Source organism: Bolinopsis microptera, chromosome 5, assembly GCF_026151205.1.
Source record: "Bolinopsis microptera isolate Bmic1 chromosome 5, MBARI_Bmic_1.0, whole genome shotgun sequence".
In the NCBI taxonomy this organism is placed as follows: domain Eukaryota; kingdom Metazoa; phylum Ctenophora; class Tentaculata; order Lobata; family Bolinopsidae; genus Bolinopsis; species Bolinopsis microptera.
The window spans coordinates 22,638,192-22,657,018 of NC_087076.1; the positions used below are offsets into that span (position 1 = coordinate 22,638,192).

The 18,827-nt window shown below is 38.8% G+C and overlaps 2 protein-coding genes across 2 annotated transcripts; both read right to left on the reverse strand.

Moving 5' to 3' along the window:
- Positions 1-1,131: 1,131 nt before the first annotated feature.
- On the reverse strand, positions 1,132-4,450 carry LOC134815558 (uncharacterized). Its single transcript, XM_063824098.1, has 4 exons — positions 4,067-4,450; positions 3,691-3,835; positions 1,908-3,546; positions 1,132-1,198 (listed from the first exon to the last, which is right to left on the reverse strand). The coding sequence occupies exons 1-4, from the start codon at positions 4,448-4,450 to the stop codon at positions 1,132-1,134; spliced, it is 2,235 nt and encodes a 744-aa protein (XP_063680168.1).
- A 2,283-nt stretch (positions 4,451-6,733) lies between these two features.
- On the reverse strand, positions 6,734-7,723 carry LOC134815559 (somatostatin receptor type 5-like). The gene has a single exon (XM_063824099.1). The coding sequence runs from the start codon at positions 7,721-7,723 to the stop codon at positions 6,734-6,736; it is 990 nt and encodes a 329-aa protein (XP_063680169.1).
- Between the last annotated feature and the right edge of the window lie 11,104 nt (positions 7,724-18,827).

Here is an 18,827-nt window from a genome sequence, read left to right on the forward strand (position 1 = left end):
TTGAAAGTATTAAAACTTAAAATATTAGCAACCATATTTTAGGAATGCTGCATTCTGGACGGCATTGTTTTTCAGATCAATTCACCTGGACAAAAATAATAATTGAGTAGTTACCCTGTCTTCACTGCAAAAATTATTCGGTGAATAAAAGATTATTATTCCCATTATTATCACTTATCAAACGAGATAGCTACAACAAATATCATCAAGTGTCTAGACGAAAGGTCTTACCTCTATTCTCTGGTTGCTACTTGCGGGTTGGTTGAACATTTTAAAGTCAGCGAGTGCCAGCGGTAATCGATTACAATTCAACAATGAAATATACCAGCTTACGTGCATTGCATGACTCAATAACAAGTAACCTTAAACTCAGTTTTAATTCTCAAAACGAAAATATTTACTCCGCAAACGTTTACAAAGTTTGCAATTTGGATAAAGCTTGGATGCGCGGCTTGACTACTTGACTAGAATTACATAACATTTTTTAAAAAATTTCTAATGTAATGTCTTATTTCAATTTTTTTCTCCAATCAATGTTAATGACCAAAACTCTATTAAGCATACCATATACTAGTGTAGCGTAAGAATTATACTTATATATTAATCATACCAATACCATAATTATCAACACTGAACGGCATATTTTGTATTTGTCATGAGCAAATAAAATAAACTACCGTCAATCATTAATTACGAACAGTGGATCCATTAAATAAAAAAATTTAATCGTTTATGAAATGACCACTTGTATATTTGAATGACGATTATTGCCAAATTTGGAAAACTAAAGTTTAAATTGATAATGAAATATAATTTGCAATTAGTCGTTGTTGCATTGCGCGCGGCGCGAGTGACCGTCCGTTTGACACACTCGCTGCTAATAATGTATGCGTCTAATTCATCATAAATGGAAGGCGCGCCGGTGTAATTTTTGCGCGCGAATTTACGATTTAAACGAAAAGAAACTGCAGGGTTGATCAAGTTCTAGCCCGTTACTTGGACTAGTAACGGGGGAACTAACAGTGTTAATAGTTTAAACTTTGTGCTATAACTGAACCTCAGGAAGAAGACGTCTGGCAATGCCAGGGAGTGAGTAGCTCTAGCCGGCAGCCATCCAATGGACTGCTGCCGTTACCGACCCCGGGGGTGCTGACCACGAGTATCAGCCTCGGACCCACTACTCACTAGCTCTGGTGTTCTGAGCGGGGGCCTTATTATTATTATTATTAATTAATTATTATTATTATTAATTATTATTATATTAAATCAAAGTTCTAAACAAGGGATAGTTAAAAAACAACGCCCGAGTCTAATCTTTCCCTAAAACAAAAACTAAAAATTAAAAACTTCATTGCAATTTCCGCCAATATCTCTTGTCATAACTCAAATTACGGAGATAATGCAGGTCAAAGATATTATTCAAATAAATATTTCTTTTACATAAATCATGCACAATCAGCGAGAATAGATTGCTTTGGGGTCTTCCTCTTCTCCCTGGTAAGTCCAGTGTATTGATGGCAAAAATGAGGGAAGAAAACGCTGGTCCGTCAATAGGACCCCGCAAAACATGTCCTAACATTCTCCACCGACTACGGGCCACTTTTTCTGACAATGGTTCAGCATTGCAGCGTTTATACAAGTTTTTGTTGGAGATGACTCCTGGGTACTTTATATTCAAAATAGTGCGAAGATGTCTGCGGTGAACAACATCTAGTTTTTCAAGGAATATTTTGGGGACGGCCCAACAGGATGAGTTGTACATAAGAACCGATACGACTAAAGCATTATACAGTATTAGACGTTTGTTTAGGGGCAGTTTATCACTCCAGGCCTTCTTGTAATTGTTAAAGGCAGCATATCCCAGGTTTATGCGACGCTGAATATCAGCTTTGCTACACAAGACGGACCCTAGAGTGATACTTTTCCTCCATGCTTCATTCCCCGACACTAATTTTCCATCACTGTCGACTTCACCCGTACTAGCTAAATAAACATGAGTGAAGTCCGTTTTGTCTTCATTGACAAAGAGGTTCCATTTCTCGAGTATAGCTGTTGCCTGGGGCAAAATAGCTCTCAAGTTGTCTTCCTCTTCATCATTGAAGTCAACATCATCAGCGTATTCAGTGTCAAGTGGAAGGCCAGCAATAGTAATCGGGGGGATCGGCCTATCTAAACTGATTGTTATAGTCCATCTAAGTTCATTCAAAGCACCAGCCAAGACAAGGGTGAACAGACAGCCGGATAGACAGTCACCTTGGAAAGCTCCAAGGAGACTTAAAAACTCAGCTGAAAGAACTCCATTTACCTTCACCCGTAGCTTTGTGTTGGACAACAACAACCGGACAATCCTCAGCTCATCCTCAGTACAGCCACACAGTTTCAGGAGTTCAAGAATCGTAGTGCGTTTGATCGTGTCAAACGCACTAGACATATCAATGCCCATGCGATGATACTCCCATTTCTTCCTTTGGACAACTGACAGTAGAACTCGCTGACACCAAACAATATCAGCACAAGAACGAGCGCGTTTATATGCACACTGCCATGGACCAGTGAAAGCGTTCACTTTTTCTTCTATCCTTTTAAGAGTAGCCATAGACAGAATTTTTCTGGCTGCATTGGACAAGGTGAGTGGACGTAAATTCTTCAGTGGACCAATAGGTTTTTTTGGCTTCTGTAAGGGTGTTATAGTAGCCTCTCCAATGGAAATGGGGAAAGTATGTGTCTCGAAACAACTGTTGATGATTCCAGCATAATGTTCATGGACTGTACTATTAGAGTACTTAATTAGCTCGTTGGGTATTCCATCGGGACCATTTGCCCTCCCATTTTTCAAGCTAGAGGTGGCTGCATGTATTTCAACTCCAGTAAAAGGGACATTGAGAGCACGTGGTAGACCCTCAAAAGGCTCGAGAGGTTGCTCATTGCGAGTCAGCTGTTTTTCGAGATAGTCTCTAACAACAGAAGCTTTCATGTCGTCAGATGCAATCAAACAGCCATTTTCATCATGAACACCAATCGAGTTATTAGGTGGTTTACTTTTCTGAAGATGTCTTACTGCTTCAAACATTTTCCTTGAATCGTTTGTGTTAGTAATATCACTATAGGTCTGATCAGCTTGAGCAGACCTCACTTCAACTAATCTTTTCTGGATACTATTAGTGAGGTGGTTGATGGATGACCTCAATGTAGTTCGATCAAGAGATTGATTATTGTTAAGTAGCTGTCGGAGATCGTGACGCTTTTCAACAAGCTCTTTGAGAGTGTCATCACTGCTGTGATGTTTCAAGCGAGCTTTAGGTTTTGGGCCGATGGAAACATTGGCAGCATCACGAATATGAGACATAAGATTTTGAAGGTCGGCATTTGGATCGTTGCTGGTCACAAAATTTGAGAACTTGCCTTCAAGGGCCAAGTGATATTTATGTTGCATATCTTTGTTGCTTACAAGTTCTGATATATTATAAGAAGGAACACGACGTTGTTTAGGTTTGAAACAAAGATGAATGTTGCTGAAATTGATGCGAGCAATGACAAGTCTATGATCTGAAAATGTTTTAGTACCAGCATAAGTTCTTGATTGAGTCAAAAGACACTTAGATCTATTTCGGCATAGTATGTAATCTATTTGAGAGTATACAGGCAGTGTCTTCTTACTGTACCGACCAGCCGACCAATCCTTCCGCCAACCAGTAAATGATGTAGCACGTCTGCTAGGTTGTATAAAACTAGTGTTCACAGCAAACAGATTATGTTCTGAGATAAAATCCAGTAATCTAGAACCATTTTCGTTCCTTACTCCCATTCCGTATTTCCCCATATATCTACCAAAACCCTGTTCAATATCAGAAGGGGATAATTTACCCAGTTTTGAATTAAAGTCACCCAGGAATTGCAACTCCACATTAGAGGGGACATTCTTGGCCTCTCTTAGCTGCCCATAAAAGTTATCCAAAACAACTGGATTTTTACGGACTAGCCCCTGATGTGGACAGTAGGCATTGATCACCCTGCAACGTAGGGGTGTACCGCTACGTGAGGGGATGCAAATATCGACATAGCATACCCGGTCACTGATGTACTTCCAGCAAACCACATAGTTCATCATGCGAGGACTGATTATAAAACCCAAGCCTCCATGGCGACTGTCCAACTGCTCGAACAGAAACAAGTTAAAACCGTTGCGCAAAACAAAGCTGTCTGATTCGGTGACTTTAGTTTCCTGCAGAGCGCAGATGTCGACATTGTACTTTTCACAGTCTAATCCTAGTAACTCACGTTTACTATGTAGGCTATCATCTTGCTGAACACCGAGCCCACGGATGTTAAATGTGGCGAAGCTGATCATTAATGCAATGGTTGTTGATACAAATGATTTCTTCTTCGGGTTAAATATGTTGGAGTTGGCGTCACCACCGTCTCCACCGCTGACATTACTCGAACGGACCATCTGGACTTTGTTTGGATTTTATTATCATTTCATTGTTTGATGTTTATGGTAATCATGCGAGGTCTTTTAAATTTAACACTGATTTAACAGATCACTTTCTCATCATCCACACAATATTGTAAAGGTAATCAATAATAATTAAATTCAGCGAAATTGACACAATGAGGGTGCACACTTTACAACGTCACGTCATCTTTACTCAACTCAAGTTTTGCTTTTAATTAAATAAACTCTCACATTACATCTGCAGAAGCAATTTTGATTATCTTAATTCAAGCACGCTCCAGAGTTCCCATCAGGGGGGTGGAAGCTTAAGTTTAATCAACTTCCTTTTTAAGAATTACTCAACAGTCAACTGCTCGCGGAATTATAACCTGTATTGTAATCACATGGTCCGGATCCGTGGAACACTGGTGAGCAGTCTGATGGGCTCTGGGTTTTGGTTAATTCCTTTTTTGTACCTTTTATAGAACAATGATATAAAATGACAACGAAGTTACTCGGAATTATCACAATTTATTATATCAGGCTGACTACAACATTAAAATTGTGATTAATACGTTAATGTATCAGGGGATAGTGGAGTGAAGAGTTATATATGTTTTAGTGGTGTCAATGTTGAGGTAGTTTAAGGGGCGATGGTGCATGCAACCAGGTTGATTAGTAAACTCTCAAAACGTGACAGGGGACAGAGGCTGGTCACGTTGTTACTACCCACCTACAGGAAGCTAATGTAATAACTTAGAGCTAATATCCTTCCCTCTTGAAGAGATGTAATTGTTCCTCCAAGTTAAGAGAAAGGTTGCTGTATTAAATACCACGTTGAGAAGCTAAACTGTCCCATGTCTAGTGCAACTGGCCCAACTTGCATGATAATTATAGGAATACTAGAAAGCCCGTGGTAACAGGGATGAAAGGAAATCGCGGAATCGCGATTTTCCCATTATTTGCGACAAATTTTATGTATAGTCAGAGTCTTATGTATAGTCTGTTAAAAATAGCGGTATCGCGATTTTTGGCAAAATAATCGCGATTTTCTTTTGTCCCTGGTGGTAACAGGGATGACGTAGTAGTAGTGTTCTTTGAAAGAAAGTTTTAATCGCATCAAAAAGTGTTTATCTTAGCCGAAGATACAACCGATTTAAATGTAAAACGCTTTAGACACAATGTAATTACCACAAAACCGATCAAAACGACATTCCAACAATCTTTGCACGTGCGTATTACAACACCGTTGCTATTCAACCTTTTGGTTTTTACTTAACTTCCTATTATTCATCCAGTTTGCACGTGGGCGTTCGTACAGACAGACACACCTACAGAAAAAATCTTTAGAATTATATTAAAGATGGTCCGAATTAGGCTTGAGTACTGCTAGGCTCCGCCCTCTGGAATCCTCAAAAAGTACACGAATTCCAAGCACTGGAAGCAGTTTAAATGTCCTTCACCCGCAGGATATCAGGCTGCTAGAACTTGGACTACTGTATGATTTTAAACCTAATTATTATTTCAATAAATAAAGATCTGACACAAATATTACTATTACTATTGCGGTCATTTTGCACACCCTATAAGTATAGGCCATAGGGCTCCTGGGTGTCTTTTTGACACTGACAGTAGTTACAAGTTTTTACTTAGGCGCCTGGATAAAATTTGCTCTAACTTTTTCCCCATCAGATCCAGATTTAAAACTCTTTCATGGGGTGGTTCCTGAAACTATGGACAACAGTAACACCAAACACATTCCTGTAGAAAAATGGTTGTCGCAAATTCTTGACTAGATGGTTCTGTATTCAATTTAATTATCACTACTACTCCTCCTAAAATAAAATCCTGATCAGCATCGAATTTTTTAGAATTAAGAAATAAAACAACCTCTGAGATTAAAAAGTTTAAGAATTATACACGTAAATCTACATTTTACGACGAAACGTTCATTATGCCAATCAAATATAATCACAACAATCATTAATACATATAAATCAATGGTCCTTAAAGGAAACAAATTGTTCGTTATAATTTGAGCCTATCAAAAATACAATTTCAACACGTACCAGGGCAATCATACCACATACTTATTTTTGTTCAATTCATAAAGTTATTTATTTTATCACCATCAGACAGTATCAAGAACTAAAGGCATTGCAAAGGTTTTTAAAATGTCGTGCCATGCACATTGTGTGCATTACCCCCACTTCTCTCCCTCGATAAGAAGCAAGCATAGACCAGCAAGCAGGGTATAACCAGGGTATAATAACCTGGGTAGGAGACAACGTTCCAGTATTAAGGCAGTAGTCTATCTCGCTCTCTCGCCTGCTGAGCGGTGCGCTGATCTTCGTTGGAAACAAAACGTCTCCTGATGGAAGCAAAAACCGCCCTGATCCTAGACTTCAGGAACTCCTGGAAGCTGGTGAGACTGGCTGTGTAGATGAAGAAGTTAGCAGGGGCTTGCAGATACAATATGAACATTGCAAACCTAGTATATGCAATGTAGGAAGTTGGAGTAGACTGTGGCTGGATTTTTGGATGTTCAAATAGGTTAACAACTAACGGGACAGTTGCTATGGCATAAACAACCACAGTGAGAAGGACCGTTCTGATCCCCTGCCATTGGAGACCTCCAGCTCTTCTATCTGCAATCTTTTTTGCCAGGAATAGTAGCATAACGCTGCTTACTGTGATGATCCCTGTAGTGAAGAGGCCGACTCCTCCTATAACTACTCCAAAGACATAATCAATCTTGGACTTATGAACTGGAAGTGCATAGTCGCAATTGTAGCTCACGTAGCTGAAGTAAGCACCCTTTTCGGCAGCCACGAGCACTCCAAAAGAAGACATGCATGAAAACATGACCAGGGTCGTCAGATGACCTGCTCTTTTCGAAAAATCAACTGCTCTCAGTGGATATTTCACGATCAGGAACTTGGCAAATGTTAGGGCACCGATGAGAAGAGCGATTGTTCCCCCAAAGCTGCCCGAAATGAAGAATCCTGCAGAGCAAAGGAAGTCACCGAAGACCCAGACATTAGCAACAAGTGAAACTGCACCAGGCAGGAGTCTAACGATGGAGATGACCAAATCAGCGACAGCGATGTACTGGATGAATACCACCATTATCTTGTGAAGCTTTATAGCGTTGTACCTTATAGAGCCAATGAGGATGAGGGTGTCTCCTATCAGGGATGATAGGAAAATGAAGGACGTGTATGCAGAGAGAACATACCTTTCAGCTTTGTCATGAATTCCAAATCTTGTGTAATTTTCGTACTTCATTTCGCGACTGGAAGTCTTACTTTAAAATAAGCACTGACACAAAAACAGGCCGGGTCACAAATGAGAAATGCAAAATTACGTAACCGCGGACTTGGACTTTTAGTAGTATGTCGTAGGTACATGGCAAACAATTTCTGGGGACCCCAGGCTATTAAGTTCATAAATAGAGATTCAACGGAATTACAGGCTGAGCACCGCCCAGTAATATTATACCCCCTACAGTCTAGTAGCAGGGTGTATTGCATGGAGTGTGCACTGTGCACTTCGATGTACTGAGTTTCTTGCTACTCAATTGGGAATTAAATAGGTCACTCAAATATTTATATACAAGCTATGAAGCAACATAGGGTCTATTATATTGCTTGAGTTTAGAGATATTTATTAAAAACTGGTTTACCTTCGCTTCGTGCATCCAAAAATAATAACATCAAACAAAATCCTTCCAGCTATTTTAGGCGGTCTTCGGCTCCGTCTTTCAACCTTTCAATCTTTGGTTACCTCAAACTAATAATTTTAGTTTTTTGTAGCATCCTCTGAATGCTACCTCCTGCTTTCCAATTTCTAGCATTTGGATCACTTTGGATCTTCCCGGCTGTATCTAACATTTTCCAGCAACAAAACTACATCAAAGTGCACACTCAACTACACTGCTGCTACTGGAGTATTTACTGTTTTTCCAGGCATTAATGATTAAGACTCATCGAAAGTCGTTCAGCAGGCATATTTTAAATTCAAAACATTCTGATTCAATGTCAAAGATGACAGGAATAATGAATAGTACGAGGTGCAGTGTGCACGATAAAAATAAACTTGCTCGGATTTTCAAAATGTTTGTACCATTGTTTTTTAAAGAGTATAAGCCTTTTCACAATACCAAATTTGTTACACCTTTTTGGAATTATCAGTGAGTTTCGCATAGGTGCCATATTTGAGCTTTTGGAGCTTCAGTAAGTGTAAAAGTCCGTAATTTGACGAAATTCGTTGATTTTCTGTTTTCGTCGTATTATTTTGGCATATATTTGGTTCCTAGAATGAGATCATTTTAAAAATTTGTAAAGACCTTCCAATTGGACTTTAAAAACTTTAAAAAGGGGTTGCAAAAGGCCGGTCACAAAAGGCTCTTTCTCCGGCCGGAGTGCACCAGAGAGAGGTATACAACGTTTAGCAAGATTCGATTAATCAGTAATCACTCTGCACTCGACTGTACGTAGCTATGTAGAGTTTCTGTAACGTGAAGTTAGAGATATGTCTGTAGTAGTGAACCCTTCAATCCTTGTCTTGTGTGTGGTTCTATCATGGTCCTGGGATGTAATAGGTTAGTACTGATGTACATTTAAGTGAAGTAATGTACCTTCAAGTGAAATAATATAAGGGACAATTATAATGCAATGTAAAGGTCTAAGAGAGCTGGCCCCTTCACGAACTAACACACTTTCTCTGGCTCTAATACTCACGTGGCGTTTGGTCCCTTATTTATGGTAAATCTTACCTGGGAATCTCAGGTACCTGGTACATCTACTGTTGGCTTTCTTCACTATATAGCCTTTCCCTCCGATTGCCTGGTACATTGTTCGATTTCGCGATACTAAGTATATCCACCAGCGGGCTATATTTTGTCTTCTGACCTCTCGCAGCCCGATGTAACAAGACACAGTGCGCGTCCAGCCCGCTTAAAATACAGCACGCGAGCAAATGACACTTAACGTGACAAGTAACAATACAGCCCGGAAAACAAACAAAATTGCAAATTCCCACCCAGCTCTAATTATGTGGCCTAAAAGTTCCACACTACACTTTCATAATTCCCACCGCAATATACTTATAGTAATACATATAGATATCACCGCAGCCTTGAGGGCGGTACTGAATATTGCACAAGCGTGCGCGTGCAATATTTTATATCTCCACGAGGGCGCTAGCCCGAGACGGAGATATTTTCGTATAGCACGGAGGGCCCAACGGGCCCGAGTGCTATACGATAGTTCCGCCCTCATGGCGAGGAATGATATCGTGTATATCCATGAGCGGGCGCTTTACAGTTTCCAACAATCATAGCAAATAGAAGTAAAAGATTTCGAACTCAAGTTGCAAATTTACGAGAAAATCATGCTTTAGCCTTTGGTTTAAGATGCAGAACAGGGAAAAATTACAGATTATAGAACACACTAGAAGAATAAAGAACCGACGAAAAACCGGCCGTTATCAAAAAATTTGTCAGCTTATTGCGTCATGTAATTGTAAACAATCATAATGCAGGCCATCGCCATGAGTATGAGTTCGTCAACAAGTGTAAGCATCTATGACTTAAGTTACCAGGAGAGTTTGAGACGGCAGACGGAGAAAACGTGAGAGTAGAACATAAAATTCGCAAGAACATCATTTTACTGGCGGTGTCAAAACAGCTAGGGCATGTTCAAAGTTTCTATTCGGTACACAATGTATTTTTAAGTACAAGCACGCTGCACGGCCTAAATATAAAAAACTAATTCAGCTTACAGGTTTTACCACCAAAAAGAGTAACCCAGAGATCAGCTCGAGATCACAGTCTGATCAGTGATCATGGACATTGAATATGAGAGTTAAAGATCAAATTCATAACATAAAATATGTTGATGGCAGTTTCAAAACAAAAAACAGGGTAAAATATCTTTCGGGAACACAATAGAATTACACGTAAAATTTCGGCCTAAAATTTCAAGGTTTATCAACTGAAATAGTGAGCAATTTATATAGAAATGGTAAACAAATAATTATTAATACTAACACAATGAAATAGGGATTAGAGACGCAGACTTCAAGTCGCCACGAATTTTGTAACCATAGTTACAGTATGTCACGTGTTCAATATGAGCCAATCATGCGCCGACTGGGTGATATACTGATATAGGGGATACTAGGATCGAGTAGGGGGTGAGCTCAGAGCTTATACATTCTTTGTAATTGTATTACTATAAGTATATTGCTGTGGGAATTATGAAAGTGTAGTGTGGAACTTTTAGGCCACATAATTAGAGCTGGGTGGGAATTTGCAATTTTGTTTGTTTTCCGGGCTGTATTGTTACTTGTCACGTTAAGTGTCATTTGCTCGCGTGCTGTATTTTAAGCGGGCTGGACGCGCACTGTGTCTTGTTACATCGGGCTGCGAGAGGTCAGAAGACAAAATATAGCCCGCTGGTGGATATAATTACAAAGAATGTATAAGCTCTGAGCTCACCCCCTACTCGATCCTAGTATCCCCTATATCAGTATATCACCCAGTCGGCGCATGATTGGCTCATATTGAACACGTGACATACTGTAACTATGGTTACAAAATTCGTGGCGACTTGAAGTCTGCGTCTCTAATCCCTATTTCATTGTGTTAGTATTAATAATTATTTGTTTACCATTTCTATATAAATTGCTCACTATTTCAGTTGATAAACCTTGAAATTTTAGGCCGAAATTTTACGTGTAATTCTATTGTGTTCCCGAAAGATATTTTACCCTGTTTTTTGTTTTGAAACTGCCATCAACATATTTTATGTTATGAATTTGATCTTTAACTCTCATATTCAATGTCCATGATCACTGATCAGACTGTGATCTCGAGCTGATCTCTGGGTTACTCTTTTTGGTGGTAAAACCTGTAAGCTGAATTAGTTTTTTATATTTAGGCCGTGCAGCGTGCTTGTACTTAAAAATACATTGTGTACCGAATAGAAACTTTGAACATGCCCTAGCTGTTTTGACACCGCCAGTAAAATGATGTTCTTGCGAATTTTATGTTCTACTCTCACGTTTTCTCCGTCTGCCGTCTCAAACTCTCCTGGTAACTTAAGTCATAGATGCTTACACTTGTTGACGAACTCATACTCATGGCGATGGCCTGCATTATGATTGTTTACAATTACATGACGCAATAAGCTGACAAATTTTTTGATAACGGCCGGTTTTTCGTCGGTTCTTTATTCTTCTAGTGTGTTCTATAATCTGTAATTTTTCCCTGTTCTGCATCTTAAACCAAAGGCTAAAGCATGATTTTCTCGTAAATTTGCAACTTGAGTTCGAAATCTTTTACTTCTATTTGCTATGATTGTTGGAAACTGTAAAGCGCCCGCTCATGGATATACACGATATCATTCCTCGCCATGAGGGCGGAACTATCGTATAGCACTCGGGCCCGTTGGGCCCTCCGTGCTATACGAAAATATCTCCGTCTCGGGCTAGCGCCCTCGTGGAGATATAAAATATTGCACGCGCACGCTTGTGCAATATTCAGTACCGCCCTCAAGGCTGCGGTGATATCTATATATATTAGAATCAATGAAACAATAAGTTTTGAATATTAATGAATACACACAAGGGTATATCGCTGTGATATAATTTCACAATTCAGCTGCCAGATGTCTTGCTACTATACTTATAGAATTAGAATAGAACCTCAGATATAAATTACAAAATGCAATGCTTTTAATAGCTACATTTTCTTCGACACCTTAGAAGCCTTGATCGTTTACAAGAACGTGGACCATTAATAAAGAACCTGGTAAGATTGCCCCACATAACTGAATTGTGAAATTATATAACAGCGATATAACCTTGCGTGCACTCATTAATATTTAATATTCATTATATTTCGTTGCAAGGTATAGTGCCCTGGACCTATGCGGTAAGTTTGATCTTACCTGGGGACCCTGCTTAGTGATTAGTCGTCTACCTCACACAGATACTCTTATGTAGTAAGATTATGATTTATATGGCAGAATCGTTCATATATTATACTGCCAGCCATAAATAAAAGAGAATTATTATGTAGACGGGGGGGGGGGGGGGGGGGGGGGTACACTACAGACAGTTGAGCTTTTACTGAACTAAAAAGAGAACTATGTGGACAGTTGAGCTTTTACTGAAATACAAAGATAAATATGTAGACAGTTGAGCTTTTACTGAAACACAAAGAGAAATATGTAGACAGTTGAGCTTTTACTGAAACACAAAGAGAAAAATGTAAACAGTTGAGCTTTTACTGAAACACAAAGAGAAATATGTAGACAGTTGACCTCTTACTGAAATACAAAGAGAAATATGTAGAGTGTAGACAGTTGAGCTTTTACTGAAATACAAAGAGAAATATGTAGACAGGTGAGCTTTTATTGAAACACAAAAAGAATAATGTACCTACATAACACGATAAAGAGTTTAGCTAGATTCAAGCCGCTAGACACATACTATTTGCAGTCGAGATTTCTTCTCGGCTGTGGTTATTGACTTAGATCATCTTGTTAAGTTGTCATCTTGTTATGTCGTGATCTTACCTTTAGTTTCGAGGATTTCCCGGCTGAATGGCTGATGTTATTCAGTGGGAGCGGGACTGCCTGTATCCCGTGCAGTTTGGGTGGTTTAGTCCCAGAAAGTGGCATTTATAACATTGCTATTTAATACAGTTTACCGGTATTTGTTTTGTATCTTAGTGGAAGAAGCCCGCACTTATGTGTTGCCTCTGGTAGAAATGTGCATATGGATATTCATTTTCCCATCCCTCCGTGGCGTTAAAGAAACTTTTAGTTTGCTCTAAGTCTAACCAGAGCCCTTTCAGTTACTGTCACTGTCACAAGGGTGGGACATTTTCAGCCTAGCCACTATATACGGAGAATAAACAGGAGTGTTGTAAAGTTTTTAAAGTAATTGTTAAATATTATTACTACACTGTACACAGCTCGTAAAGTACACAGGGGATTTAACCCCAGTAGTTTCGCTCTTCGTAGCATCGCATTGTTTATCGTCCCTGGAATATAGCTGTGCTACTGCTAATTGATAAATGTACATGCTGTGTCTTCTTGTCTGTCTTGTCTGTCTTCATGTTTAATTAACATCAAGTTGCTGTCGTTTCACGACATTACATTATATTATATTAAAAGAGATAATTATTTGATTATAGCTGAGTAACAAGACTGAAAGCAAAAACATTGTACATTTTAGAAAATCCTTAAAGTTTTGGCGGGGTTTTAGTCTTAATTACTATACAACGATATATATCATACGTATAATATCAGTGCATATTTCAACGGGTGATACTCGTAGAATATTTGTTCCAAATATTCCAAGACCGTCGACGAGTCCAGCTCGGTGCGCGTCTTGTACCTATTGGTACCTATTAGTAGGTTATTTTCTTACAATGCAGGTATAATTAAGATCCATTAACTTAATTGAGGGTGATTAGTCTTAATACTGACTCTGGTGACCAGAGTCTGGTCATAAGGAAAGTTCGAACGAGTTGGACCACGTTTTTAAGATATGCATATGATATTTCACATTTTCATATGTCAACTAATTGAGGGTGACATGATTAGTCATACTACTAAATATCTATGTGGTTACTATGGTTACTATTTGGTTACTATATAAATATTGTCTGATATAAGACTCGGTACACTTTTAATAATTGTAATCTGACTTTTGTCTTGAGCATGTGCTCACACGTCAGCAGTGATGTTTTCATTCATGCTTCTATGGCATTTTTGTATATTGTTAATTTTTTGTGATTGTTTTTGTGTTTCCAAGCCCGGCATGGGATATATGATTTTCCCATTCTGCCGTTATACTTTGGCACATTACATTCTAATGGTGCAGTTTTCTTCAAATTTAAGACCAGGTGACTGCCAGTCACCTTAGAATGTAATGTGCCAAAGTTGGAAAATACTTAACATCCTCAAAACCTTCATATAACATGGATTCTAAAATCGTGGTTATAAAAACTTTGACAATGCAGGACTGCAAGATACTATGTCATTATAGTTGTTGAATGCCGATGGATCTACCAAAAATAGGTTTCTCAGTAGAACAAACAGATAGTTGCAATACACAAGTTGCAATATACAAGTTGATATTGTAGATAGGTTCCGACAACAAGAGTGCTGCGGCCCGCCAGCTGACAGCTCACCTAATCACTTGTTAGACTCTGCCACAGCCAAGCGACTAATAGTGAGGGGTTAAGGTACCATACTGCATACGGGAATAACTCTCTCCATTTAACCACCGAGAACAGGTCCTAGCCAACTCCGACGTGCTCCAACTCCAAAAGGGGTCCATAATAAAACACAAGGTTTTATTTTAAAATCCATCATATGTCCTTACTCGTTATTAACGATCTTTAGGTAAGATATATTAAGGTCGCCCCTTCATGCTTTGCATCAAAAAGGCAATTGTCACTTGATAATAATTGATAATAATTGGTGGAAATGGGTCGTATTTTCTATTGGATGTGGATATATTTTAAAAGCTTAATTGATGTTTTGAGGGGGTTTCCAAATGATTACACTAGTGTAATTTTTACACAATAGCTATGTTTAGAACTCATAACGGGTAGGGGGAGGGGTTAAAATAGTCCAAAAAGTGATTACGTAATAATATGTTAACGACCCCTTAATATAGAGTCAGAAACTATTTCCACCATTTTAAGAGCCCGAAGCACACCCGTGAAATTACATTCAGATACTTCGACAAATAAAGTTCACCAGAAATCACACTTGTCGAACTTTGGTACGTGACGAACTAAAGTTCAGGTAGCGTACTCTAGTTCGATAAATATTTTCCTTCGATTTTCTGTTTGTGATCCAAACTGGCAAGCACAACCGTCGGCTATTATACGAATATTAGTTTATGTAATAAGCGCCATGTGTTGGCACAGAATTTTTTGTCTCTGATTTTGATAAATTTGGTACCAAAAGTTGCCTTTAACTGTGAATAATGAAAATTCACCGTGTAGCACGATAACGTTAAAATGTATGTGGGCCTCCTGTGCATTGCAAAAGTGTACAAAGGACGAAAAATGGTTAATTTATTGCTTTAAATGCCTATAACTCCTAAAATATTGAATATTTTGAAATAATTCTTTCAGGATCGTAATGAACTTAATCAGACGCAACTTTTGGTACCAAAATTATAATATTTAAAGCACGAAAATTTGTTCAAAATTTTACACAGTACAAAATCAAAAACTTTTGAAAAAAATGTCCTTTAATTTTAAATCTTAAAATATTAGTATTAAAAGTTTCATCTCGATGAGCTGATTACGATACCATAATAATTATGTGATAATAATTGAAAATGTGAAAGTTATAGGCCAAAAACTAAAAATTTGTGCGAAAAAAGCACGCGCGGCGAACAAGCGCCGTGTAGCATTTTTAGCAAAAATTGCTACACGGTGGATTTATTTTATTCACATTTTTAGACAACTTTTGGTACCAAATTTATCGAAATCGGAGAAAAAAGTTCTGTGCTCGCGCTTGGCGCTTATTACACTGACTATATAATAGTAATACCCCTTTACTAATACTATTACACCCACTTGAAACTATATTTTTTCTTCATTTAGAAATTTTGCAGGGCTTCTAAAACTTGACCAAATCGATAAAAAAGTCAAAAGGGTTAAATTAAATGAATTTAAAAAGCAAGCAACCGATCTCATTCTCAGTATCATTTTGAATCTGAGAACGGTAATTAAAATTGATATCATTTATTTCTTTTTGTTTGGGAAAAGGAGACACTGATGGCGACGGTCCACTGGGTTTGGTAAAAATTAAAATCAATGAATAAGAGGTCATGGCTTTTGTTCACCATTTTGTTCGGTCGTGGTGCTGGCTTTTAATAATGAACATTATCTTTATGTTTTATCATACAAGTGAAACACTCATAATAGGCTGACATACGGATATATCCATGGTATAATCATGATCGGTTTTGTTCACATTTTCTATTATTCACTGTACCATAAAACGATTCGTTTTTATGCCTAGCTTTTCTGCTAATTTCTGCCAATGAATAATATGCTAATATTTATGCTAATTATATGCTAATTAATATAATTTAATACTTTCAACACTACTATATAACAAATAAAAAAATTTAGGCATGTACGATGGCATGACGGGGTAGGAAGTACAGCCGATCTCCTGGTATGCGGGTACGCTGGGGTTCCTGAAGTTCACCCTTGAGTTAGGCTCCTCTCGCCCAGTGCTTGCACTGGGCAGCAACACCCTCAAACACGCTGTAAGCTGATCTTTTACTTTGATTTTATCCATAATTTTGCTTTCAATGATAACATGATTGATGTTAGTCACACATTTACAACTCTGATATTGATTATTGCCCCTCTTATCATTATTCTAGCTAAAGTTTCACTGGCAAAATTTACTTACGCTTGGCAAAATTTACCTAGAACCACTTGTACCATTACCCATTTTCTCTTGCCCTTTCTCCTTCAGGTAGTGTTTAGTGTTGTGTGTGGTTGCCTACTCTGGGGTGTTATGGATGGTTCCCTGGCAAACTTTGCTGCCAGACTCGACAATCTCTGATAATAATGATAAACCTTGAAGAGATTTTCGACTATGTTAAAGCTGCTTCAATTGAGGATCTGCAAAATATCCTCAACTGTGTCCAGAACGAGCTCCCTAAGCGTGAGGGAAAGGTGGACAACTTTGTTTTGCACCTAGAGGACTTCTGTGGTGATGATGTCCTCCTTGATGCAGTATGGGTGGAGTGTGGGTCCTTGAAGATGAACACTGGGGGGAGAAACAAGGCTCAAACCGCTTGGTTATGCTCGCAGGATCAGGCCTATACGTACCCGGACACAAACCCAGTACACTCACCACAGGATATCAGTAGTTTCCCTAACTTCAAAAGGCTGCTGAGTCTCGTTAACTCAAGCACAGAGATAACTGGACCTTTGGACTCCTGTCTGGTCATCAAGTATAATAACAACCAGTCCAGCACCTCGTTACACTGTGACGACGAGACACTCATCGACCAGGAGAAATCGACATGCTCTTTCTCCCTGGGGTGTGAACGGACACTTGAGTTTTACGAGGGTACAAAGAAGAATCCTAAATGTGCCAAAGCGATAAGGATGAAGAACAACAGCCTTGTCGTAATGAGGCCTGGGACACAGCAGAATCTGAAGCATGCGGTGCGTGCAGAGCTGGCTACTGGTACGAAGGAGGATGGTCAAGACCAAGTGCGATACTCCCTGTCTTTTCGCGCAATCGTGAAAACTGGCAGCCAGGCCAGCTCTGAAACCAACAGTGCCAGTGAGACTAGTACACCTGCTTGTGGCATTAAAGTCAAAGAACCTGTGCAGAAAGTCACGTTGGTTGCTGGAGACTCTTTTGCTCAGAGATTGGACTCGGACAAGCTGGGAAAAGGGAAAGTCAAAGTCGATAATGTTGCACAAGGTGGAGCAAAGATGGACAAGGTCCAGAAGCAGCTTGAGGACTATTCTGCTGCACATCCCGATGTTCAGGTTGATAAACTTTTAATTAGTGTTGGTACGAACGATATTAGACGGGTAGACGATGTAGGCATAGTTAGAGGGCCTCTGAAGCAACTCTTTAGTAAGATATGCCAATTAATTCCTTATTGTAAGGTTTATGTTCAATCTTTATTGCCATTACCCTTAACGTCTGATGATGATAGATTAACTAACAAGAGGATAATAGACTTTAATAGGATTTTATATAATGAGTGTGTTTTCAGGAGGTTCTTCTTTATGGATGTCTTTTATCCCTTCACTAAATTCAAGAGAACTTATAAGGAACCCGTTAGGAGATTTGACCCGTTATTTGAGAGCAATGGTATTCACCCTAATCCTCAGAAACGAATGGGGGTGTTGGCTAGGTCTTATATTCGTGCCATACACAGTAGATATTTTAATCCCTTTGTATATCAATAGTTTAACCTGAGCTGTATTATGGACCTTGTATAGCTAGTTATATGCAGATGTAGTCTGGCAAGTATACTTACCTGTAAATTACCGTAGACGTGGTACAGGTAGTATCTTTGACATTTTAGACAGCTGCATTGATCCTAGCTTCTTTTTATATATATATAAAAAGAATATATATATTCTATGTTTTATTCATATGCCATTTCTCACTCATCATCATCACTAGTGCGGGGGTTAGTGGGTTGGCTTTTTCTAGAGTCACATATGATTGCCGAGCCTTTGTACCAACATATCCAGTGCCTAACCTGTGCCGATATTTTACTGTATATTTCCTTCTACACTTAGCAAATATGTATTATTTCCGGAATGATTATAGTTTCGACGGCCTTTACAATTTCTGCC

Excerpts from the sequence above, each read along its gene's own strand:
- LOC134815558 (XM_063824098.1), bottom strand. The coding sequence starts at position 4,450 with ATGGTCCGTTCGAGTAATGTCAGCGGTGGAGACGGTGGTGACGCCAAC. Across the intron at positions 3,547-3,690 it reads ACGTGCTACATCATTTACTG|ATCATAGACTTGTCATTGCT; the intron begins GTTGGCGGAAGG and ends AAACATTTTCAG. Across the intron at positions 1,199-1,907 it reads AGGAAAAGTATCACTCTAGG|AACACCAGAGCTAGTGAGTA; the intron begins GTCCGTCTTGTG and ends GCCCCCGCTCAG.
- LOC134815559 (XM_063824099.1), bottom strand. The coding sequence starts at position 7,723 with ATGAAGTACGAAAATTACACAAGATTTGGAATTCATGACAAAGCTGAA.